At 42.2% G+C, this 26,999-nt stretch overlaps 1 protein-coding gene across 1 annotated transcript; it reads right to left on the bottom strand.

The window, feature by feature from the left end:
* Window positions 1–2,305: 2,305 nt before the first annotated feature.
* On the bottom strand, window positions 2,306–26,693 carry ANXA2 (annexin A2). Its single transcript, XM_062626471.1, has 13 exons — window positions 26,555–26,693; window positions 21,727–21,786; window positions 18,894–18,993; window positions 14,231–14,325; window positions 11,405–11,518; window positions 9,159–9,249; window positions 7,824–7,903; window positions 7,462–7,521; window positions 6,711–6,804; window positions 5,417–5,512; window positions 4,380–4,438; window positions 3,596–3,718; window positions 2,306–2,688 (listed from the first exon to the last, which is right to left on the bottom strand). Exons 2-13 carry the CDS (start codon window positions 21,772–21,774, stop codon window positions 2,629–2,631), a joined length of 1,020 nt encoding a protein of 339 aa, XP_062482455.1. The 5' UTR covers window positions 21,775–21,786; window positions 26,555–26,693; the 3' UTR covers window positions 2,306–2,628.
* Window positions 26,694–26,999: the final 306 nt, after the last annotated feature.

Genomic DNA, 26,999 nt, shown 5'->3' with positions numbered 1-26,999 from the left:
TTAGCCCTATACTCCCATGTCCGTTACACAGCAGGCTTGATAAGAGACTAGTACCACTCCAATTAAACCCTACAACTATTTGTTGTGTGATCTGGGACATTCACAGAAATAGCTAACAAAGTGTCAAGCGCCAAAAGAAAACTTTTTTGTTGTTGCATGGGTTATTGGAACAGGAACTCCAAAAGCAAACATAGTAAACTAAATCAAGATCTGACCTGAAAAAAGAACATAATTAAATTGGACCCTTTCTTCCCACATTCTTGGGACAGCAAAGATCTGGAGAGGCACATATTATTTTTGTTTTCTGTTCTTATGAAGGTATCATTTGCATCATCAGCAACTCAAAGTCTGATATCATATATTTTTAATCATGTGTTCAACTTGCCAGGTAAGGAATTATTACTAAAACCCTGCAACGCTGCCAGCCACCATTCCTCAGGGTATTCCTGACAAAGTCCTGGAAACTTGATTTTTGCAATACATCTGTATGGACAGTCTATGGACCTTGCATTTTAGCAAGCCTGCAACCAAACAGGATCAACACCAGAGCTTGCAAATTTGTTCCTATGTGGAATATCAGTAAGCCAGTAGTTAAGAAATAATTACCATCACTACCAAACAACTTTAGTTACATCCCAGAAAGCTTCTCGATTTCACAGGAGGCTGATGTGCCTTCTAGTCTACAGTCAGCGAAAATGGTGCTGGCCTTTGAAATCATGCCGGTTTATTTAACACTGCCTTTCTCCCAAAGAAAGACTGCCTGCAATTCTGAACACCCTGTAGCACTGAGGCAGAGCATGCTAGCCATCAAATTCTAGTTGTTCATTCCACTGACTGGAAAAATGCCTGCCGTTTGATTTCTTTTATAGGGCCACATTTGAGCAAGCAACATTTATAGAGATGACTTACCTAATTAGATTCAAAGAGTGATTTGCTACCTCAGCAATAGTTTTTAAATGTAAAGATCTAGATAGAGAGGCATTTTGTAAACAGGTGTCAATGACACTGCTCCATCAGGCATTAAATTGGAGCTGCTCCTGAAAAATAGTTTCATTTGCGCATTTAAGTTACCAATATTTTATCAACTGCAGTGGCTTTACACCAAATACTCTTTGTGGTGTACAGCCAATGGTATTTCAACATGATCTCTCACCCTTTCAACAGCACGAAACAGGCTGCTGTGTGCTCATGTCCTTTCTGAACAGTTGATTAAAAAAGTCTCACAATTACCTCTGAGGAGCAGATCAGCCTTTGAAACAAGGCGACAAACCAGGTAATTCCTGAGGGAAAACAGCTGACACTTGCAGTTCTGTATTTCCAAAGAGGCAAAAACTGAGAAAGGAGGCAATTATTCAGTCTTATGATAATTATTTAACGTTTATATTACAGTTGTATCCAAAGCCTCTGTGCTCGGCAGCGTGTAGAACGCACAAGAACCTGAGGAGAGTCCTGCACCAAGATGGCTGCTCCCCTCAGCCCTCACACCTGAGGCACCAAACCCAACACCCGCAGCTCGGGAGAAAGCTTTGCTCTTTGCGCCTTTTTGCTCACATTTGACTGTGACTTTCGTACAGGAGCAGGAGATAACGTTACAGAAAGACAACAAATGCGCATTCTACGGGGTGAGCTCACCTCACGGCCGCCACAACTAAAGACTGCAATACCTGACGCCGCCCGGGGAACAGGAGCCCCGAGAGCCCGGCACGGCTGCAGGAGCACGGCGAGGGACGGCACCCGCTCAGCGGCGACTCGTAGCGCTGTGCACGGCCCCACGGCACCCCAGTGCGGGCTGACTGGAGCGGCCGCCGCCGCCCAGCGCCTTCCGGAGGGCACGGCCGCCGCCCCGCCACAGGCAGCGAGGTCAGCCGTGGCCCCGCACCGACCCTCACCTGCGAGGCGGCGGCAAAGCCTTCTTGAGCGCAGCAACGCCCCTCGCTGCCACCTCCTCACATCCCGGCCCGGTCTGACACAGCCAGGCTGCGGGCCCCAGCGCCGCGGCTTGCGAAGGAAGCACTTCGGTTTCAGACGGGCTGCTTCAAGTGTCTGGGAGGGATTCAAAACTCTTCTCCCCTCGCACACAGACAGAGAAAGGTGGGCTCAGGTTTTAGTGAGAAAAAAAAAATGAATCAAGAGAATGGTCTTGCTTCTGCTCTGAAACTGAATCATTAAACGGGGGAAGGGCTTTGAGGCTTCACCCACAAGTAGTGAACACTGGGAGGAAAAACAGCACATAAAATGAACGGTGAAGGCGAAATACACATCAATTCACACGGTTTGCAAATTAAATGTGTGAAAGACACCTATATTATTAAAGTCAAACTCCAGTTTTATTTATGTTTTATTAGAAACATCGCACAGAGCGGCAGAGTCTTTCACAAGCGCTTGTAACCTCGTTTATCTGTGGAAGGTTAGCTTGGCTGCACGCTGTTAGGACCCTTGGCAGAGCCAAGCAGAGCACTGCGGCTGAGGGAAGCTCTCACAGCACCGGCAAGCATACTACAGCAGGGGTTGGTGCAGATACAAACGCAAGTCAAGGTTAGCTAGGCAAGTCATTGTCTTTACGATTACAGTAAAATGAAGATCAAAAAAAGGCATGTCTCTGGAATTGGGAATCTTCCATCACAGTTTTCAGTCCTCTCCACCACACAGGTTCAGCAGTGCCCTCTGATAATCCCCTTTTGTGTCTTGCTGTAAAGCAGCGGAAGAAAGAGTACAAAATACAGATGAGGAAATGGTCACAAAATCTGAAAGTATATGCATTGTATTCCAAGCCTGTGGGACAGACCAGTTTTGCAGTGGAAGCTGTATCAGGCTGGAGGAGACTATCTAGACTGAGTTTGATTTATGTGTGAATTAAAATTGTTCATCATTCTTGCAATCCAAATGCAAGGCCAAGAAGGGAGAGAAATTTTGGTATGAAAAAAGTAACATAACACAGGAAAGCTGAAGGACTTGAGTCTGCTCCTTCTCACTCACAATTACAAAAATCATACATCAAGTTCACAATTCTGAAAATCTGTTTATAATCTAAAATTGACATCGTCAGGAAAAGATTCTGGCTTATGATTTTGACTCAATTTGTGAAGTTGAATATACAAGGATTCATGTACCATATTCTGTTGTGAGGGTGGGGAAAGGACTAGTTTTTAAAGAGATGGACAAAATCTTTACCTATGCCCCAAGTTAATAAAACTTAGCTCTTATAGCTCCTGCCCTATTACAGAAATGAACAAAAATCACTCCAGCTAAAAAGCCTACTCCTTGGGCATTGAAATGAAAGAAAGGGAGCAGCAATTTGGATGCTCTATTTTCATTCAGCAATCACAGAGCAATTCTGGTTTTGATTTTCTTTGGGTCTGAAGGTAGGACAGGTGAACAGAATTTTCCTTCCTCACACGTAGGCATAAAGCCTATCCTGTCTGGTGGCTGGCCAGGAGTTGTACCAGCTGTAGACTGGATAGCATGGATAACAACTTAATGCTCTCACTACAGCCTCTACAACACCTCCCATGAATTCTAACCGTACAATGAATCCAGTGAGGACTGCTGCAAAGGTCCATACAACTGATACAAAACGAAAGCTGAAAAAACTTACCTGGATGAAATAATAGAGAGATTTTCCGTATTTCCTCTTGAATTCACTCTTAATTTTCAGCATGTCAACCTCACAGCGGGAGACCATAATCCTGATCAGAACCTTGTCACGGGTTCCCTTGCCCTACAAGCAGACAATCATTTAGAGATGTAATAGCTGAAATGCACGAAAGGCCACTGTACGTAGGGGTAAGACAACTACAAACAACTGAGATGTAGCATAAAAGATGCAATGACTTAAATTTTCTAAGGTCACCATTCTGAAACAGGAATTGAAGCATGAGCATACCTTTCTCATTAGCAGTGTTTGACCAACTTCCAGTCACAAATCTAGTTACTTAAGACTATAAGCAGCAGTTCTGGTTCACCAGGACATCCTCCTGGTATTGCCCAATGCCTGCCACCAGGCATTTTCTCTTTCCACCCTTTTCTTGAGAAAATGTTTTGAGGCAAATATAGAGTCTTATTTGGGCACTTCAGTAAACAGCTTTCTCAGCTATCAGTTCTTGGTTACCTGCAAAAGATGTGTACCTTTGCTAATTACAATCAAATGATCTAATATAGGTCATTATTATGAGACCCCTTCCTATACTTCCCTATACCAGGTGCATATGAATAGATAGTCTAAGCTTGTAACTGTTAATGCTTTTGAACAAATCCAACTCATTGTTAATTTATTCACATGCCAGTCAGATCATATGAATAGAAGTGCCCAAGGAATCAAAATTCAATGAAACAATGTAAGAAAAATAAAATTAGTAGAAAGAAAGAACAGTCCTCCCTACCTTCATGGAATCATACAGTCTGTCTGCAAAGTACAGCTGCTTGTTCTGAATGCACTGGACTGAAGAGGGAGATAAGAATAGTTAAATATCCTGCCCATACACAGAGTAGCAGAATCTTGGAGCCATTTTGAAAGACGTAAGTACTCAGAATAAGTTTTTCAGCAAAAGCTTCTCCAGCAGGGAACGTAAAGATATTGTTTTTACCTGAGCTGTTACTTGTAAGTTGTTTGGCCAAGCTTGTGATAGAGCCACAAATGCTTACAATCTGAGAAAGTATTTCTCTTCATGACTAGTATAATTTCAGAATGCTTAGCCCTCCTCCACACACACAATTCATTCTTCCATTTCTATAAGCCACCTCTTTTCTGAAAACACTCCCTGTATGCTAATCCATAAGAAGGCTCCCTTTCAAGGCTGAGCTCTGTTTATTCTCCATTTGCATTACAGAGCTCTCAGTTCACCCTTAGTCTGAACTGGAATTTTCCTCTTAAACTGGTGACATCCTAGTCATCATCTCATGCCACAGTACCAGCCTTATACTCTGCCTCCCCATTTCAAACAATTCAGTGTCAAATCAGTCAATAAAATAATAGCCTCTAGCATTCTTCACCACCCATCTTCTCCTCTCTCTCTCTCACACACACACACACACACACACACACAATTCTCTCTCCAGCCTATGTCTGTATTGAATACTTGATGCGCCAGCCACAGTTTCAACCTTTTAATTTGTTTGGGGAAACATTACACGTCCATATCAGACAAAAATGGAACTAACAACAGATCAGAAGACACAGGTATCTGTATTTTCATCTGGAAAGCTAGATTTGTATTTTGCAGAGTGCAAAAATACACTACTTCTGAATACCTATAATATCCTAAAATACACTAGTGAATCCAATAATGTCAGCATGTCCAGTTTATTTCTCATCCAACAACACAGAGGAAGTTGGGCCCCATCCTTATCACAATACACACACTGCAAAAGCACTGAAAAGATCCTATCTAAAGCTAGTCTTTACGTCAGGGTAACTCACCAAGATTAAGGAAGGCATTCTCCAAGTCTCCCTTAACCTCCTTCTTGATGCTCTCCAACATATCATATGGGCTGTAGCTCTTGTACCTCTCAAACACTATGACAAGAAAGAAAACAGGTGAAATCAACACCAGACAAAGAACTGGTATAAGTAACCACCCAAATCAAAACCAGAGACAGCACTGCAGAGATATGTGATTAAAAACTATCTGTCCAAGTCCTTCTGAGACCTTTATCTGAAGTACAGCCTCAAGTTTGGCAGCCAACAGTTAAGTTCCCATGCCTGTTTTCCTTGAACACCTCCATAATATGGTACAACACCATCTTAATCCTGTACTAGTATTTTTGAAACAGCAAAATGTTGTTGTTTCAAAACAACATTTAGGCCCTGAATAGTCTTCAAATGGCTTTTCCATGGGCTTCTTTGTCCTGGTTTCAGCAGTAGCAGTCATTTTTCTCCTTCATGATAGCTGGTGCGGTGCAGTGTTTTGACTTCTGGCTTGGGAACAGAGCTGATAACAATGATGTTTTGGTTTGGCCAAGGACTTTGTGAGCCTCATGCTCTGCCAGGGAGGAGGGGAAGCCAGGAGGAAGCAGAGACAGGACACCTCACCCAAGCTAGCCGAAGAGGTATTCCATACCACAGCACGTCATGCCCAGGATGTAACTGGGAGTTAGCCGGAAGGACTGGGAGACTGCAGGGTTGGAGGAGGTATCGGTCGGTGCTTGGGCGGGCGGGGGGTGGGGGGGAGCGAGTTATTGGTTGGCTGGTGGTGAGATGATGTATTCTCTTCCCTTGTTATTTCCTTTATCATTATTATCATTGGTGGTAGCAGTGGTGATTTGTGTTATACCTTAGTTACTAAACTGTTCTTATCTCAAGCCGGGGGAGTTGCATAACCACGACATTCTTATACACCTACTTTTGAGAGTCTTCACTGACAGATTTAAAAACACGATACAGTGAAGCTACCCTAGGCCAGAGGAACAAGCTAAAGGACTTCTCAAGGTCTCCTGAAACCATGTTTTCTAGATCTGTCACATTTTTGTTCTCAGTGTTCATGACATATAATTGAGCATTGTTACACCTGTGTAAATAAGAGCTCTACACAAACTGTGACATTAACACTTCTACAGAAATGTGTTTTGAAAAAAAATTAACAGCTTGGACATGAATTAAGGCTTATGAGATCTACTGTTTTAGGTGTGCTCCTCACACTCATTTCAACCTTATCTAGGACAAAATATAACTTTCTTTTATAGAGAAAAAAAATAATCTCTCCCTTGAACAGTACCTTTCTGCAGGTGGGGGACACTTCTTTCAGTCATAATGTTGATCCACTTGGGCACATCAGTTCCCTTTCTCTTCACACCAGCATCATAGAGCTCCTGTGGTTAGAATGAAAAGCAAATTATGGATATCAGGAGTTCCACAAGAAGCCACTGCAAATTTATACAATTCCCTATTGGAAACAAGCACTATTAGAACTGTGTCAGTGGGAGAAACACAAAAGGACATACGGTTGAGTAGATCACCAGGATAAGATCAATGGATTTGATCTGAAACTAAGACTAATGACTTTGCATTTACCTCTGTCTACGGAGCTTTACTCTGTATTTAGCTCTGTTTACCTCAGCAGTACTGCTCTTGACAGATACAAATGTAATAAAAAACATCTGCAGCCACTACGTTCAATGATACGTCTCTCAATCTTACACAAATACTTGGTTGCAATCTGTCCTCACAGTGTGTACGTTTCTTTTGTTAAAGGCTCTCTCTGTCTCTCAACATGCCCAATATGCCTATACAGCAAGTGTCTTTATAGGTACTAGCAAGTCAGTAGCCTGTGAAAACTGGTAACTGAAGGTGTCAGGGTTGCAAGTGGCTGATATTTTGATAGCATGCAAACATTACTGTGCAAGACAATCTGAAAAACACACAACTACTTTTATAAATGCTTCTCACTCCCACACTGTTTTTACTTTCAGTGTCCTCAAAAGCTACATATTAACTTTAGAAATTGAATGGTCATTACCAGCACTTACCCTAGCATCCTGGTCAATCAGTTCATAATCAATGACAGAGTTATCTTCACACCTCTTGCCCTTCAGACAAGGATAGCAGTATTTAGAAGAGGTTTAATAGGCAGTAAGCAGTTTGCTATGTACACATTCTTTTCTCTTTGATTTTTTGAATCTGAATTTGCTAAATGAGTAACAGTATGCTCCATCCCATTATGCTGCTGCTATGAATGCCACAATACTTTGTCCTTCAACATCTGAATATTTTTTCCCCAAAAAACAGTGAATACACAAGGAAATTGGAAAGTTAATCAAATCCAATTGTTCTGCTGGCAGCCATCAGTCGGCTACCATTAGGAAAAGTGGAAAAATATGAAGAGACCTACCTTAGCCAGGGCAACCATTAGCTTGCGGAAGTCACCAGATGTGTCTGATATAATGTCCTTTTCCAGTTCTGTCTTGTACACTAGAAAGTAAACAAACAAAATGAAAACAAATGGTGTCCTACAAATACTTCTTTACTGTATTTTATGCACATAAACAGCTACAATCTAAGTCACATGTGGAAGACAATGCAAAGGCATGCCTGCATAGCACAAAACCAACACTGCTGAAAGTTCCCATGCCATTGAAGTCATTGACGGATAACAGGAAAGCCTGAGACTATTAAGAGGAAGGGGATATTATTTTAAGCCCAATATCCTGTTAGATCATTCTTAGAGACCAGTCAACATTTGCTTGCTTGATAAATAAATGTCAAACTCCTGAATTTATGACTGGACAACTGCAATTACAAGTTTTATGCAAAAGACAAAAGCTGTTACAACAAACCAAAGGAATGCTGTGCGAGATTCTGGTCTGGTGTCTAAACATTTTAATTGCTTTCCAAGTGATCATACTCTGTATTGCTACAAAATCACATTTTCTTTTTCAACAGCAACCTTATTTATAGAAGCAACATTCTCTTTGCTGCTATATATTTTTTTCTAATACCAGCCATTAAGATTGCATTGGCTTGGCTTGTCCTTTTTGACTCGGCCGGCACCTCCACAACTGCTTGACAATTATGAAGCATTAGCAAGCAGCGATTTTCTACATTTCCATCTATTTCTGGTGAAGCTCAGCTCTGAAGCCCAGGGAAATAAACAGGCAGTGGACATCTGCACTACTGAATGGTGGTAAACTCAACCAGAATGACCAATACAAAAATATAAGGAATATTAAATGAAAAATCATATATCTACTTGTAACCAATTAAGAATTATAGCCTCAATCAGATAACATGCTTTAGAAAAGTTGAAAAACAGAATATATGCTTTTATGAAGTTTTATTTCATGCCTTTTCTGGCAGGTCTACCAAATAAACTTACAAGCATGCTTCAGTATAGGTTTCAAATTCAAGTTCTTATTACGTTATTCAGCCTAGAATCCATAAATCTAAATCCATTAATTCTGTCGCTATGCACAAAATGCATGTAGCTTGCAAAAAACTCCTTTAGACACAACTTGTTAGCAGTAAATGTTTGCTATCAAGCAACAAGATGAAACTAAATAAAACACACAGATATCCAGGACCTCAGTAGACAATTGTCTCTTATGTCCAACTGCCAGAGAACCAGAGATGTTGTGTGATTCTAATAATCACATTCACATCGAGAGAAACTTATCCGAGTAACTTAGTGAGATAACATAGTCCACTGAACCTTTCAAAGTAAACTTACTTTCCCTGTACACTCTGATAATTTCACTAAGTTCCTGATTTGTTCTTGAGCAGATGATTTCAATGAGTGTGTCTTCATCAGTTCCCAGGCCCTGCAACACATACATGATTCAGTTAAGTGCTAGAAATGAATAGGAGTACTTGAATGGTTAAAAGTATTTTACAGACATCTCTTTTCTCCGAGTCTAACAGTTTCACAACCACTCAGGGATATTTTTTGCTAACTGCACACAAGAAACCCCAGATGGAACATTTGTAGCTGCCAAATACTTTGAAATCCTGTAGGTATTTTCTCTGGGCAATGTGCATTTGTTGTGTCTGTAACACTCAGTGTCTTCCCCACCAGAGTAACTGGCTGAGATCTACTTAGCACAGCCCAAGTGTGATTTCTTCCTGTGCTCTCAGTGGAAAGAAAACAAATCCTATTACTAACCTGCAAAGGGCAGCAACCAACTTGTTCTTCCCTGCTTTTCTTTCCCACCTTGGTTCACACAATTCCTCCATAATAAATGGAAAGCCAGTGATGACATCATCATTAGCCATGGCCTTGTCTCCAAATCAGCAAAGATTTAAGCACGTTCTGAATTTCTAGCTAATAAATATCCCCTCTTGAATTGTCCCTATTTTCCACATATTGCACAATGCAAAAACACAGATGAAACAGCATTACGACTAGCTATATTAAGAAATAAAAATACATTCAGTATGATACTCAGATTTTATGTTTTCTTGAACAAATGGAACAATTTGAGAAGTATTTCAAAGCCACTTTTGTGATCAATGTCAATGAAGAATCAGTACTTTGAACTAAGCTGCATTACTACTGTTTGAAAAGCAATACAGGTGTTACAAAATGAATGTACAAATATTGGCGTGGTTTGCTTGGGACTCCAAAAGGAGTCTGCTGAATAACATCTTGGGAAAACTTCCAATGCCGCAGTCCTTCACATGCAGAAAATGGAGACAATTATGTGAAAAAACATCATCTTGGAAAGTATCTGGAATCTTTTTAAAGATTTTCCAAATACTAAAGTATTTCATAAGAAACATAATTAACTCCTCAATGTCAACCTTCCTTTATCCAACTCTGATTCCCATGTCATAGCTTATGTTGCTGTATGTATCAAGTATCTATGGTCATCCCAAATAGAACGCGTCAGATGTAAGACATTAAAACAACAAAAAATCCCCAAAACAAGAGACAGCAAATGACAGCTATCCTCTACTTAAACCACAAGAGGGCAGCATCTGATTACTCAAAGAAGATATTTGGCCCAGAATTGAAGAGTTACCAGCTCCATACTGGGCTAAATTTTTGGATTTGGGGATTTAAGTTTTGTTGGGGTGTTGTTTTTTGTTTTGCTTTCTTTTGGGGGGTGGATTTCATTGCTTGCTTGTTTTTTTTCTTAGTCTGAAGAAATCAATTCATTGTTTTTTTGTGGTGGTCTGGATTTCAGGCATATTTTAATAGTTGGGTTTTAATTATTAAAAACAAAACAAAACAAACCCCAAAACTAAACTAAAAAAAAACAAAACCAAAACTGATCAAGAACATTCAGAATTTAACTGATGACTGTCAATCCAAATACCCAAACTTTAGTTTGCCAAGACAGGCAAATGCCCAGGCACGTGCACCTCTCAAAGCTGTCTTTCGGTGGCCTGCAGAGTAGACATTTCTAAACTCAACACAATCTCTTTCACACTTGCCTGTGGTTGCAGGAGACTGAACACAGCGAGTCACTGCTGTGCTGTTTCTCTAAAATCTGCTTTTGATGCCCATCCTCCTCCTCCTCCTGTTCTACACAGAGGCAGGTCTAGTACAGGATGTTCTTTCAAGATCAGTGATATGACCCAGCAAATGGAAACTAGTGTTTAAGCTTAAAAATGTTAGCAGAGGATTTAATGGCTCCAGCTAACAGCTGCTCTCCTAATGACCTTTTTGTGCTCTGAACCTGTATTTACAGTTTTTAAGAGCAGTCAGCGAAGCAGCAACCAGCCAGAACAGTCTTGTCAGTTATGCCTGACCTGATGAATTTTGGTTTTTTCCTTAGGGAGAGGATTTAATTCACAGTTTAAAAATCACACAGCTTCAGAATTTGTCTCATTTTGGATGCCTTGTAGCTGGATACTTAAGCTATAGCACTTATAAAAAGCTTAAATAATGGATATGTTAGAAAACTGGTCTTGGCTATGAAGTCCCTATTCATTCTCGAATTAACACATACTTAAATTTCAAAGCTCATTTACCTTCATGGAAGCTTTCAATTCAGAGGCATCATACTGAGCTGGTGTCTTCAGCAAGCCCAAGATCACTGCCTCCAAATGACCTGACAGAGCAGACTTGAGCGCTGCAGAAAGTTCCTGTAAAAAAAGGAGGGATGGTGGAAGAAAAACTTTAAAGCTCACTTCTGATCTCCAGAGAATTCAGCCTGTAGTGCTTGAAGTCTCCAAGCCTGCAACACTGTTTCTTACCCAACTGTCAAGGAAAAAGAACATAAAGAGCTTTTCTTTTGTGAAAGCCTAAGAAAGAAATTAGGGCAAAGGAATTTTTTCTCATCCTTTGTAAAAAAGACAAAATCCACTGGTGGCTGACAAAGTGCTGGGAAGCGTGGTGCAGACACAGCAGAACAGCTCCACTCCAGTCCTGAAGCACTGACACTTTGTTGGAGCTAACAAGCACAAGACGGATCCCATCCGATTCCCTGTGGTCAGTGTTCCTCCACCACACTCCCATAGTTTTCCCAGTAGCACTGTATCATTTGTGTTTTTCCGATTATCCCAGCCCTTTACTAGCTGAGACATCGGAAAACTGACCACACAGTTATTCCACTGTACAGGCCCAGTTCCCAAGCAGCTGAAGAGAAAATATTGTCCATAAGCACAGAAAAATTATCCCTGTCTTCAAGGAAGCTACCAGAAGAGCGTAGTCAAAGTCTCTACTGGTAATTGCCAGTCAATCCTAGAGAGTGAAATGAGCAGGTATGTTCACTTCACAGGATGCCTGCAGATTTGTAGCAAATGAAGTCAGAGGCATGCCCTCTTTTATGGGTTTCAGATGCAACTTCAATACAGCTAATTATCAGCTTCGTTGTGGTGTAGTTACAAAGCTGAAACCCCTGGGATCAAGTCTGGGGTTCACAGCCATGAATTTATTCCCTAAACTGAATTTAAATCTATAGAAGGGAATTGCTACATTTCAATGTGTGAACTTGATGGGCAGGTGAAAAGGAGGTACAGAAACTGACCTCAGAGAAGTTGGTACCAGGGTGGCAAGGAGCCAAGGCACTTAGTTCCCTTTCCAGTCATCTATTTTAATCCAGAACACTAATTAACATATGCTAATACTGTGTGCACCTACTGTATGGATTGATCAGGATAATAAATGGGGGTTTGGGGCATCCAGTTGTTTTAGTCTAAGAAACATTTTAATACAATAACTCAGTTTTGGAGACATCATTTATTTGTGTGAAAACAGGTTCTTCAGTCACCAGCTGAAACACCAAAGACACCCTATGCCTCTAATAAATTTCAGGACAATGCCATGAATTCCAAATAGCTGAGAGAAGTTCTTGCAGCCCCAGTATTCACTGGTAGCTCCATTAACGCTAGTGATGGGGAACAACTGCATAGATAAAATCCCCTTCCTCAAGACGGTTTCCATTAGACACAGCTCAGCTCAAAGCAATGAACACAGAGGTAGATCTGTGACTTTTAAGAACTGTAATGATCCACTATGAAATCCTGCAAGGCACAAACCGAGCAGCCCTGTACAATACAGCACATCACCAAAGAAACCTGCACAACCTGCTGCCAAAGAAAACCATGCAGTTATATCTACATGTCTTCTCATATCTCACTTCCTCCTGTCCTGCTGTTCACTTGTTTTTCACTAGGTGGTTTCCACTGCAAATTCCATTGTTTCTACAGACTTTTATTCTTTGGCACTTGATAAACTATAAATTCAGTTTGCTCTTGGGTTGCAGCAAGGAAAAAGGTGAGACAGAAACAGATGAAGAAAAGCTGCAGATTTTGTTGACTGTGCATTTGTGTGGTCATGCAAAACCTTTAGCAAAGCTTTAAGTGATACATGTCACTACCAGGGAACACTCCTGTGCACAACATACCCAGTGATCGCAGGCTGTGACCACCGGGTGCAGACGTGTGCACACATGCATGTGTCCAACCTGTGCATGCTTCTGCATGTGCCTCTATCAGCAGCGCATAAAAGTTGGTGACATTCCCAAATTTAACTCTAGATTTACATTTGGGTTCAGATGAGCACTCTGGGCTGCTATTGGAGCACTATCATTTGGGGTCTGGAAAACCTGAAAGAGATACATTCATCACAATCCTAACTACATGAATTTCCTCTTTTTCATGGGCACAAAACTTCAGTTATAGTAAGTTTCTCAATGCTTCAGAAGTCAAGAGAACAGCTCTTGCCTTCCAGATAGCAAGAGACTCATTCAGAACTCTACATGTTTTACAGATTTCTCTCCATCTCTCTCAGTACCCAAGGTATTTATGACAGGAGAGTACCTATCGATGCTTCAACTCACTCTGTTCCACATCTGCAGTTTGTAGTACAGCTAACTGCAATTTTTCCTTATTTAAGCTAGCTCTGTGAATAGAAACAGAATACTTCCTTATGCTGAGTTGTCTTAACAGCAACAAAGCAATCAAACAGAAAATTCAATCCCCTAAGTCATCCCCCTTTCAAGTTTTCCTTCAAACTGAGGCATTTCATATCAATGGCTTTTTGCTGCTGTTACATATTTCACTAGGGAATCCTGTGGCTGGCTATGTCACCCATCCTGACTTCTGGTGGTGGTATTTCAGTCAGACTTCAGTCCCAGTTGTGCACACTCAATAAATTTGGAAGTCCAACCAGTCCTAAACTGTGGCAGCATGGACAAAGTAAATGACCCCTTAACTTCAGCAAAAAGAAATATACCAAATAATACTCATCTCCAGTTTGCAACTAGTTAACGGTGAAACATGCAGGCCCTGAAAAAAACCTAGCTGCCCACAAGAAGAATATGGAACACTTGGTATTTCTTCATATTTTGTTACCTTTTTGGTTCTCCTCTGATAGGCAAAAGCAATATCCTGCCTCTGCTCATTGCTGCGGTTTGTCAGGATGTTGATGATGGTGACCTCATCCACACCTACAAAGACATATGACAGAGTTAAAGAAGCTGTCACGTTACCGTGCTCTTTATAGTAGTATGTTCTCTGAAACCCTCTTCATGTTTTTTTCACAAAGCAATATTGTACTTGATAGCCTCATGCCCTTAGCTCATGCTGAAGCAGACCTAAATCACTGCTCTGCATTCACATTCTTCTGGCCTGCAGAAGTCAAAAGGCCCCATATGTCTTAGTTACAAATTTGGGGTTGAAAACAGGCTGCCTGCACATTTTGGCCATAACCTACTCCTGCACATTTTAAAGTGTTTCCATTTTATAAAAGAAAATGAATTCCCCAGTCCAGAAAAAGACACACACACACACGTACCCTGGGCCTTTCAGCCACTGCAGAGCCACAGCATAAGCCAGTGTCTTGAGCTTTTTAAGAAATTCTGAATTTAAACCATTCTTGGTATTCAAAAAAGACAAATTACATTTTCAAGTTTTACCACAATTGTGAAAAGATAGAAGACCGCAAATGACTGTGTCCAAGTTTCTTATTCATATGCTTTATGTGTACTTGCACTTCACACTTGGGAATCACCCTGCATGGACAGGATGCTGACTCACATCTGTTGAGCTGGGGTGGAGCAGGAGAGCAGCTCATACAGTCTTTGCTGTTCACTAAAATCTCTGGAAGTTTCAGGGTAGCAAAACAAAAGTTCATTTCTAAATTGATTCTGGCTGGGCAGATTTTATCAGTGCCTTTCTATCAATGGGCAAAGAGAAATTCGATGTTGTGGCTCTCCTTTTTTTTTATTTTTATTTTTATTTTTTTTTTTTTTTTAAATACAGGAAAATTCTAGAAGAGTCAATCTGCTGCTCTGGTAAGATCACAGTTCTATGGCTCAGTCAGCAAAAGAAGAGGAAATGAACATGGCCAAAGCGATCAATTAGAGTTGCCACTTGTTTTGGTTTAAAGACACTGCACTTGAATCTCCATGGGCCTAAACAACAGCACCAGCATTGTTCTGAACAAAGCATCCGATATGGACAGTCACTTTGCTTTCAAGGTGGGAGCAGAGCTAACATACTTTCATTTTGCAAGAGCTGGCATGCATTCATTCAGCTGATTTATTAGAAGTCTCTTCTCTTACACTTCGTCTTCAAAGACAAAATACCAAAAGCTATTTCTGTCCTAACAGCATCTAGGTACTCCTGACATCAATAATCTACATGTGTGTATGAAATGGAATTGTAGCTCACCTCAAATTATTAGTGGGAGATGTATGCAATTAGCCCTTGTGAGACCTCAATGCCATTGTGCATCTGGTGCCAACACAGTCCTAGGACTATCTGACTGAGCTCATGATCTGCAGTGTCTTATTTTCCTTGGATAAGCCCCAGATCCCAGTGGAGTCAAAGGGAAAAAATTAGACAAAAATGGTTTCAGCTGTGTTTTGCTCAGTGAGATTTCACCAAACCCAACCCATGTTGCAATGAGATATTTCTTTACTGATACTATTAATACTCTGAATATGTGGCTGATGCAGTCTGGGGGGTTTCAGGCACTATCCTCTGCTAGCAGCATGCCACCAGATTTCCTCTGAACTTTCACTTCATAACATTAAAAACTCTGTTAAAAGGTACAGGTATCATGTTGGATACACTACATAAACAATAAAATCAATCTTTACACCTTGTCATTGTTTTACCAATTTCTGGGTATAATCAATTTATTATAGACATATTTCTAAGCAATTTCTTACAACAAACCTGTGTTTGAACTCTGCCAGTCATGGAGTAAAATAGTACACCATGAGACCTCAATAAAAGGCTGCAGTTTAGGTTGCAAGTGACAAACTACTCATAACCTAGTCTGACAACAGAATTATTTAACAAATTATTTGAGACACACAAAGTCTCAATGCTAGGGAATAACTCTGAGACAGAAAAGAGACACTTCAGCAGTCTTCTTTCCTACAAAGAATTAAAAGGAAACCTAACATATGCTCTGTTAGTACTCTTCTAGTTAATTTCTTCTATTTAGGCTGCTATACTTGAGCTAATCTATACACAGGGCACAATGAAGCATTATACAGAAATAAAGCAGCCTCTTATCCTATAAAGCAGAAAGCCAACATTTACAAAGGACACACTAAGGCACTAGATGAAGTCACCACGGAACCACTAAATAGCATAAAAATGAAACAGGCATAGCAATGACATTTATTACAAAAGGAATAAACCAGAACTGCAATGAGTTACCTGCATTAGGCAGACTCTAGTTTGAACTACTGCTAACTACAAACCTGTTTCGTACCATCTAGAACCACTTTTGCACATGTGTGTGAACAGCCTGTCTAGACTGTTGGATATACATATATACCCCCTGCATTTAACTCTACTCCACACAAAGCCCAACGAAGGGCTGGGCAATGTATTTGTGTAGTATAGTTTCTGCAAACAGATCTAAGTCCCAGTAAACACATCACAGTATTTCCCACAGATCCCACAGTATATAACAGATGTCTGACCTCTGAGGAATCAATCTGCAGAATGTGAATGAATATTAGACTATTTAGATATTACATAGAGCAGAAGAGTCAGACACTATACTCCAGATCTTTGCCTCGAAACAAATACGCAGCTGTTGTTTAGCCAGTAAAAAGTTTCACCCATTTCATATGCCATCACCAAAACAGAGATTCAGGACTCTGCCTCAGGGAGTTTGCATTACCAAGAAACAACTGGAGAATTCATTAGATGCTAACTTTTCAAAACTCACATGTACTTTAGAGAGTTCATATTTTAATAGATTTTCTGTATTACCAGATCAAAACATCCTGTAACGAAGCATTTGAATTCCAAGGAAACAGCACCTGGAAGAAGGATTCTAACACTGATTCTTTATTTCCCCCAGGAATACTTCCTTTGAGAAGGTCTTTATGGTACGGACTCAGTATTAAAACCATAAAGAGATTCTCCCTTCTAAAACCACCTTTCCAAAAAAGCTCTCATAGAATGAGCTAATAGAGAGAAGCTCAATCCCACAGACATGCAGGTCCATTAAAAGGTTTCCCTATTATTTGTTTGGAGAGTTGGGAATCATCTAACAAAATGTTTCCATGTCTCTTAAAATCAAACTCAGCAAACTCTTGTCTTTGCTGGAAGAAAGGAAAAACCCAACATGACCTTGGCTTTCCTGACTGGAAAAGCAATTCTACTGCCTATGATACTGCAACTTCCTTTTGCATTAATTAACTGGAGTGTTCAAATGTGTAAGTTTGTACCTGCCCTGAAAGTCTGAAGGTCTATTTGACACATTTGGATTTGTCCTGTAATCAGAGCTGTAAAAGATTATTAAGCCTAGACAAAACTTGACATACATACAAAGCATCTTCTGCCAAACACGATGACATTTACCTCTCTCTTGCAAGAGGATTTTTGACAATAAAAGCAAATCATATGATGATTCAAAATCAGAACTGAACCTATGGTGATGAGCAGACAAGGGATTTCTCCAGTTAAATTAAGAAATCTTGTGAAAGGAAGAGTTCGGGAGGGGCAACGTTTCACATTTCATAGCAAGTCAAACATGTGCTTTGTTGGCACCGATGGAAGACTGCATTTCTTCCTTATGAGAAACCATTTGGCTGTTAAATTTTTCTCTCTCCTGACATGTAGGCAAAAGACTTGGCAGTTCCAGCTACACCCAGCCTTGCTTCTCTGGCCTGAAGGAAGTCTGGGAAGCACGGCACACCTTTCGTTTGTTCCAGAGCAGGACTAGGACAGAGGATCACTGCCCTGGGAATACCACCAAGGAATTACTCCAGAGTTGTAGTTCATACTTCAGGTACTCCTAATTGTTTCAGTATTCCAGGTTTTAATGTGCAGCTGCATCTCTGCCCTGCTCCATTATGGCTTCCTACCAGTCAGTGGAAGTGATGGATCCTGGCACTGATATAAAGGGATGGAAGCCTACCTGAGAGCCTGGTTCAGAGAAGCAGAGGGCTCTCACATTGCCCTGCTTCTGAAATACTGCAAAATCATTTCAGAAACTAGATATCATTGTTTCTAGGTCTTTCTCAGACCCAAATTAATACAAGATGCATAAGTATTTAGTTCAAAAACTGGGAGAAAAATGTTCAAACCACCCCTATGCAGCTGTCTGGAGAGCTGAAAGGAAGAAAAATGCCAAATCCAATAATCCAGTAGAAATCCATTATTCAGAACTTGGTCCCAAATCTGCCACAGAAGCTGACACTTCATTCTCAGTGGCAGAGAAGTAGTAGAATTTGAAGTACTGATGGATCAAGAGAAGAAAGCAGACATTTTCATCAGTGATAAGCTCAACAACTCCTGGCTATAAACTTCAAAAGTATGCTTAAAGCATGTGTTTACAGAGCTCAAAATCTAACTCAGTCAAGATTTCATCTGTGAGGTCTGAAAGATCCAACACCTCCTAAAATAGGTATCCTCCAGTAAGGATATTGAAATGTTGCTCGGGAGACATTGCACCTTTTTCTTTTCTAATTTAATTTTCCCCCTCCCCGCGCCAGTATTCTACCTTACAAGCAGAATCAAAGCCACAGCCCACATTCCTCACCTTTGGTCTTGATGGCCGTTTCCAAGGCTGCAGCATCCCGATCAGCATCAAAATTTGAGTGGGCCTTAACTGTGGCATAGGCACTTGGTGGGAGAGAATGCTGGAAGAAGAAGAACCACCTCAAGGTTAAATCGTGTAACCCTCTCCTCACTGCAGGTAATGAAACATGTGCCTCTTGGTTAACTGCTATTTAGACACATATTTAAGTTCAAGAACTACCACTGGGTTACATCAAAATGGAATTCTTCCAGGATCCACTGAACTCTGTTCTGCTGATGTGTATTGTTCTGAAATACACTCACAGCCATGCTTACAACAAAGAAAATATACATATATTTTATGTATATAACCCTAACACATTCCAAGTTTGTTCACTAACCCTCAAGCTTCTAAGAGTTTTCTGGCTGGATCTAAAGGAAATGGACTACAGTAAGCTAACTGAAAGACTGTTTAAGTGTTTCAGATTTGAAGCCAACACTTTACTTTGGATTATAGGGTAGAATTTAAAAATAGTAGAGGGAGATGGAAAATTAGCAATGAGTAAGTCAGAATTTACTGGAGACCTAACCTCTGGCAGGAAGGCATAGTGACCAACACTGAAATTGCCAGAGCTGTTTCATAAGTGCACTAACAGTTAAGCTTTCCTGTTAGAGATCCCTGGAAACTTTTGTTTCAGTCCTTAACTCCAATACAAAGTCAGGTTCATGAAAGACCTAAGCTATCTTAATATCCCTGGAGGATCTTTTTCCATGCAAACTGTTATAAAGAGGAAAAATTTTAACTAAAAAAAATCCATGTTTTTTTAACTACGTTTGACTCTATGCTACTGAGGTCTCACTGTCCCGAACAGATTCCTCCAACAGCAACCACTGTCTCCTCCTGAGACAGTGTGTGTTATGCTGTGGAGAGGAGAAGTCAAAAAAGCACCAATAAACTGAATCATTCCTTCTTTTGCCTCTTACCATGGGCTCAATCTAGAAAAATGGTCCCAGTTTGGCCCTCAGCCATACCACAAAACACAGCCTTTCCTGTTAGCAGATCAGATTGCTAGCAGCAACAGGAACTGGAGATGTGAAGTGTCGCCTAGGAGAAATCTGTGTGCCTGGAAGACTACTAAACTGAAGCCCATTAGTAGACACAATCATGTGGCACATTATCTAATTAACCAGCACTCTCAATTAGCTGAAGCAAGTCACCTGGTGAGCTAAGCAGAGTTGGGTACCTCTCCTCCCACCCATCCAAAGCTCCATGTATTTTCTGAGTCATCTGGACAGTGTTTTACTGTGAGATGATCCTGCACTCTTGATAAAACACACAGCATATTTGCAGTTTGAGAGCCAGCTTTTCCTCTGTCCTGGGGCAGAGGAAACGCACAGTACTGGTACCATGTTTTCAGACGAGAGTTTTTCCAACTGATTTTCCAGTTTCTTCATCTTGAAACAAATCAATCACGACATCACTGATGCACAACACAAGAATTCCTTATTGCACAAGACGGGGCTTAGGTTCAGCTGCAACCATTCTGTAAATGTGTGGTTGAAGTACTGCGTTTAACAACACTGAACCTGCTGAATCATTGCTTGGGGGAACTGAGCATATCCTTTATGCAGCATAGCTACTACGTGATTCTGGCTTCCACCTTAGGACCTACAGAACAAACCAGCCCCCTGATATTTGTTACACTGTATGGCAGGATTTCTGATGACAATGGAGCAGTATTACAATTTGACTTGTGCAACTACTCAGAAGCACCATGGAAGAAAAACTTCTGCCCTTGAGAACAGATACCTCAAATAATAATTCCAGTAATTCTCCATTGAAACAAACATGGCCAAGAAATCTGACGGGCTGACTGCTTTTGCAGTACAAAATCAGCTTTGCTACTTACCTACAGTGCATTAGCCACTTCTTTGCAAGTGCTCTTGCACAAACATCATATGGCATAATTTGTTTCGCAACAAGTTCAAAAATAGGAAAAAAGTTTGCTCGTACTGACCTCAGATCTGGAGTTCCTGGCTATAGAATTTAAAAGTATGGCAGGTTTATAAGCAACATGATGAAATAACGCGTGGATAGGATTCACTTCCTCTTCAACGACAATCACAGGATAACAAATTCATGATATGATATCCTGACACTACACTGGGAATCCCACCACCTAATTTTGCAACAGAAGAAACCAGTGTAGCTTTCTGGTATTTCAATAAAAATATGAAGCAAGTTCTGATGTGGTGGAAAACACACCATCAAAACCAAGAATCTTCACACTTTTCAAAACAAAAATTGAGACAAGTAGTTTGAGAAAATAAGTTTTTTCAAGAAGCAGTTTAGTTTTGGTGGCAACTGTAAGACACCAAACATTTTCATTCTATTAAGTACTGTTCTCCATTCCCCCATTTTCATGGGGAGGGGAGACAGGGCGGACAAGGGATGAAAACTCAAAAGATGTCAGCAAACCCAAACACATTTCCATCTCATCATCCTTAACTCACTTATTCCTTTGGAAGAAGGAGAGACCATCGATTTGAACTAGCCATTCAGTCTGTCCTGTGATTTCTCTCATACAGCCCAGCACAGGAACACTGCTCATGCTGCTGGCCAGTTTGAAGACCTGTAATTTGCTAGTCACCTCAAATAATTGTCCTATGGTTTGTGGCTGAAAACTGATCACTGCTGACTAGGTTCTGGGTTAATGCCAGTTTATGCAGAAGAGGTGTGTGGAATCTTGTAAATTGCATGGCTCAGTACATCTGTTGGTAGAGAGTCTTGCAAAAGAAACAAGATGTGCCAGTTAGGTAAACCAAACTCTTCTTGCTTAGATAGTAATACTTACATCTCCTTCAAGGCTGAGCTTGCTTAAAATTTCATGGACAGTAGACATCTTGAAAGAATGCTGGAGAAAAAGAAATAAAACAAATAGACTTGTAAATGTATTTATAAATCCATCAACGTGTTATGCAGTCCTGAAAGGCTGCAGCACTGAAAGTGACACTCTCCAACGAACCTGCTAATCCCAAGCAAGGAAGCAGATTTAAGAGTTTCCAAGCCACGCCACCAGTAATAATTCAACAGTGAGAGGTCTTAATTCCATTGTACAATAAAAAGTTACCTTGAAGCCTTAAAAATGCATTTCTTCTGCATTTTAAATACTTAAATTTAGGAAGTGGAGAATCTGTACCTTAGAAACAAAATCAACCAAGCTTAAAACTCACCACCAGGAAAACTGCAGAAACATTATATCCTGGTCACTCTCAAAGCCAAAATGCAGCAAAAAGTAGTAGCATTTAAATCAGATGCTTGATTCTTCAAGTACTCATAGAATACAATGGAACTGTTTATATTAATGCAGACACTGTATAAAGTCATAACGCTGTTTAATCCTGGACACAGGCGACAAATGCCTCTAATAGCATATGGTTTTGTAGTGGCTCCCCATTAGTTAAGGATCACAAGACAATCTACAAACACCAGTTAGTAACAAGGCTGTCAGATACTAGGTAACAAGGACTCTCTTAAAATGATAGCTCCAAAAATAAGAGCCACTGAGGCAAGATAATCAACATCACCCATCATCAATAATCCAGGCTGGACAGGGCTTTGAGCAACCTAGTCTAGTGGAAGGTGTCCCTACCTATGGCAGGGGGTTCGAACTGGACCTTTAGGTCCTTTCCAATCCAAACCATTCTGTGATTATTGATCCATTGCCAGAACCTGCATAACAACATCTTGCTAACATATAGAATGAAAAATAGGGAAAACCCCAACCCTGAGACAGACTATACGCACTGCAGAAATGAACACTGATGTAATATGCTTATGTTACAAGGCACTGCCTTTTTTCAGCTCTGGTTTCTGGCCAGGGAAGTTTGGCAGAGCTGTGTTACTCCTTTATTGGAAGGCTCTCTTAACTAAGTAGGATTTTTTTCCAAATGTTGTAAGCCAGAGGCAATATTTAAGAGGCCTGATATATTCCCAAAACTCTACTCTCAAATTCCTCTACTGAAAGGGCAGACATTGACACTTACATTCCCTTCTAGTCACTCATGTTCGTACCTGGAGCAAGTATTATTTTGCCTGTTGGAAGTTAAACCTTGTTTCTCAGGAACTCCATGATCAAGCTGTGGAGAGCATTATCCAAAAATGAAGTGTTGGCTTGATGAGAGGTAGGAAAGAAAAGACAGCAACACCTCAAGGCCACTGACATTGCACCGATTGCAACTGAGCCTGGAACCAAAACTGCACTGGTTTCATTGCTGTCACTGTTTTCCCAAGTCCAGCTCCCACACTCTGCGAGCCAACCCCCAGCAACTGCGTAGCCAGGCCTGCGCATGGCCTTGCAACTGGTTGTCAAGATTCTTCTTTTATTCTCCATCAGTCTCTGTTCTGCCGGCGCTGGGCCTCTCCCAGGCAAGCAGTACAAGCCACTGAGGCACACTTCCCAGGCAAACCAAACTCCTCTCCACCCCATGATCAGTCTGAAACCAACAGCTCAGAGAGCCAGCACAAAATTTGAAGCAGTTTCTTAATCATGGGGATCTGGTTAAAACTATAGAACAAGTGTTTATTTTTTGTTTTAGCTCCCATAAATGTACTGTACCTGCAGACAGAAAGCAGAGAAATCCTTCCTTTTAGCAGGTATAGCAAGTGTTATGAGAATAAAATGCAGAAACACAATTAGATGGCTTTTGTAGTCTAACTGCTGTAATCACACCTTTCCTCACTTAGGATACAGAAAGAAAACCTTTCATCTTCTGAAGCAACCTGGGCATATGTAACAGAAGTAACTTTACTTCAAGGGAAAAGTAAGATCCCAGGGAATCAGAAAAATAAGAGAAAGAATGAAATTCAGTCATGCATCAATTTATTTGAGATTAATTTCTTGAGCAAAAATCCAGCCCAGCCCTTCAAAGACTGGCTACAGAATTGTAAAAGGCTGCTATCTGCTACTGGCACTATTAACCATGCTGGTTAGAAGGGGATGATGTATTACTGAGTCATGAAATCCTTAATGTTTACTCTTAATAAAATGAAGTACTTAACAATGAAACCTTTGTACTCTGACAGCATTACAACCAGTACAAAGATGAGCAACTCAAGTCCTGTAGTCTTGCTTGTCAGAAAGAATGAAAAACACCAGTGAAAACTGAAGCAAAGCAACTGCAGCATAATCTTTCACAAAACAACCATGGATCAGCTTTTTGCAACACTCCTGCTTCTAAATCAATTAAAACCAACATTGATTCAGGCTTGGTGGAACAAAAAACTTGAACAGAGTCCAGGAACAGAACTATCACACCCTCACTTGAGCTGGAACTGAGAGGTCCATATCATCAGCACACAACAAGGCTTATAGCAACCAACCAGCCATCAGCAGCAAGCTGGCAAAAGTAAAAAATGAGAGGTTTTGCAAGAAGCTTTGCAGAGAAAGATCTTTCCTGGGAGAACAAATCCATCTCTTGTCACACCCTGCTTTGTAAGGCATTCATGTCTGAGAACAGACTCTCGCTGTTCTCTGAGGGACTGATTTTATCTGATGTAGTTTTGACAAGTTCTGGGAAGGTCTGAACATGCAAACAGAAAATACTTGCACTAACTTGTTCTTCCATAAACTGGAAAAGGAATCAATCTCTACCTTCCAGGTGTAAACTAATACTTCAATACCCTAAGGCAAGTTTCTACAAGCAGTTTTCCTCCTAAATCCACATGACGTAAACCATAATGCTGCTCTACTAAAAGAAACAGCATCTGTTTTGAACTTGACCCCCACAGTAATTAATTACCGATTTGCAAACCTGTTGTTACACTGGGCCTAGTCTATATTCAGTACCTTATATCCATAACTGTTTGGTGACAAAAGTGTGTGTTTAAAACCAGTCCCATATCTCAGCTCCCAGAGGCAGCTCCCACACATTAAAGACGAAAACACCCATGTGAGCCATCCAAAAAGTGTCAGGTATGCACAAGCAATAACAGTGCTCAATAAGCAGAGTTAGCATTTTAAGCAGCCCTTATTATATGTTCATAGACAGAGATTGAGCAATGGGTGTTCCCAGACATCTGAGCCAAGGAAACGGCATCCCCGGAATGAGAGAATGGAAACTCTTTCACTTGGAGGCTGTTTATGTCAGGTCTCCAAAAACTAGGGCTTGGTCCAACAGAGGAAAGGAGGGAGAGTGAGGAAGATGTGCAGTATCTGCTGTACATGGAATAATGACTCAAAATCATGCACTTACATACCGTGCTAACCAACTGCACATACCATATCTCCCCAGATCACCTGGGACAAGGTTCAGCAGAACACTGAAAGCCACCATTTGGAGAAAACATCAATTCTAAAGGAAAGGATTTCAAACCCCTTTGTACCACAAAGATACTTTAACTGTTCTCTTCCAGACTCTGATAATAGCCTGGGATGTTCCGTTCCAGGAAGATGTTATGCACATACAAAATGAAGGACTTTTATTTCTCCTTATTCAAGTTATTCTCACTTCTGGGACTTTACAGGAAAACCACTTTATCAAGGCAAACTATCTGATACATTAGCTAACGGAAACTATACTCACAAGGGCTACTTATGACAAGTAGCTCCACCAACAGAAGGCAAGCACACCTATGGATGGATCACTCAAGGCACAGAGGTTCCAAAAGATCCCTTCATTCTTGACCTGTATGTTGGATTCTGCGCATCTCTGAATGGATATGGCGTTTGAATGTGAACATAAGAACAACTAGCATCAATCAGAATTAAAGCTGACATCTGTAAGAACACCACCCACTTCTGCACGACTATCTGAAATCATTTTACTTTTCTTCCAGCTGAAGTACACGGCCACATTCCTTTGCCCTGTCTCCCCTTGCTCAAGGAGGGGGAAGTGGTGTCCAGGCTGACTCACAAGGCAGCGGCAGGATCTCAGCAACCCCGCTCACAGACGCGGCAGGGTGGGACAGCCGCGCCCTGCCAAGCCTGGCTCTGAGAGCGAGGAACCGCACAGGGCTCCCTGACACGCCGCGGGTGCGATCGAAGGCCAGACTCGGGGATCACTGCCTACCCGGAACATCTGCCTGCGCAAGGGCTTCTCTTGTGCCCGTGCCAGCGGCTGGAGCATTGCCAGCGGCCGCACCCGGGGAGGAGGGCAGGGGCCGTAGCCCCAGCCCGAGCCCGACGCACGGGGCCCGCAGCCGGGCGAACCCTGCCTTCACCGCCCGGCGCGGAACAGCCGCGTCGCTTCGAGGCTCCGGGCTGAAAAGTGAACGTACGCCACCATCGCTAACCCAGCTGAGCCTCCGTGCGCCTCCGCCAGAGGAAAAGAGTATGTGGGGCAGTTTGACTGAGTTTGGGAGCGGTTCCTCTTCCCCTGAGCGCTGCCGCCACACCCAGAGGTGCTGCGGGCGCATGGAACTTCCCGAGGGCAGCCTCGCCCTTAGAGGCCCCCGTTCCGACGTGAAGCCGAGCACAGAGCAGTAACTAACGGCCGCGCAGCGCCGGAGGAAGAGAAGGAAGAGAAGAGCGCGGGTCGCGGGAGGGCAGCGGCCGCACCCAGCCACCGCCCCGCGCCCGCTCCGCTCCCGCCGCCCGCCCGCAGCCCCGGCCCGGCCCCGCGGGGCTGCTGCTGCCTCCCCCCGCTCCGCTCCGTTCCGCGCTGCGGGGACGTCGGGCTCACCTGGCCGGGGTGAGCAGCGCGGCTCTAGCGACGGCTCCGGCGGCGGCTGCGGCCCGCAGCGGCCCGGGCGGGGTTTTAAAGGGCCGGGCGGGTCCTGCCCGCCCCGGCGCCCCTCCGCCAGCCCCGCGTCTCGGCGCTGACTCACCGGGCCGCGCCCGCCTCCCGCAGCAGGGACGGGGTGGGCGAGGGCCGGGCAGGAACAGCCGCGTCAGCTGCACCGTGCCCTGCAGCGCCCCGGTCCCGACAGCCCCGGGGGGGCACCAGTAGCAGGGCCCTGGGGTGCGGGGATCGGATCTGCCGTCACTCCCCAGCCCCTGCACAGCCGCCCGGACCCCACTGAGCGGGGCATTCGCTGCCACCCGTCAGAACGGCACCCTCTCGCCCCTAGGCTCTGGCGCAGCGAGCCGAGTTTCCTGCGGCTATGGCTAAGACCGCTTCGCACCGA

Source organism: Pezoporus occidentalis, unplaced genomic scaffold, assembly GCF_034315485.1.
Source record: "Pezoporus occidentalis ecotype Australia unplaced genomic scaffold, CSIRO_AGI_Poc_V1 ctg11, whole genome shotgun sequence".
Classification (NCBI taxonomy): Eukaryota; Metazoa; Chordata; class Aves; order Psittaciformes; family Psittacidae; genus Pezoporus; species Pezoporus occidentalis.
The sequence above is the reverse complement of the archived record's forward strand: the minus strand, read 5'-3'. Positions and strand labels throughout refer to the sequence as shown.

Excerpts from the sequence above, each read along its gene's own strand:
- ANXA2 (XM_062626471.1), bottom strand. The coding sequence starts at position 21,774 with ATGTCTACTGTCCATGAAATTTTAAGCAAGCTCAGCCTTGAAGGAGAT. Across the intron at positions 9,250-11,404 it reads AATTGAAAGCTTCCATGAAG|GGCCTGGGAACTGATGAAGA; the intron begins GTAAATGAGCTT and ends TATGTGTTGCAG. Across the intron at positions 2,689-3,595 it reads CTCTCTATTATTTCATCCAG|CAAGACACAAAAGGGGATTA; the intron begins GTAAGTTTTTTC and ends GCTGCTTTACAG.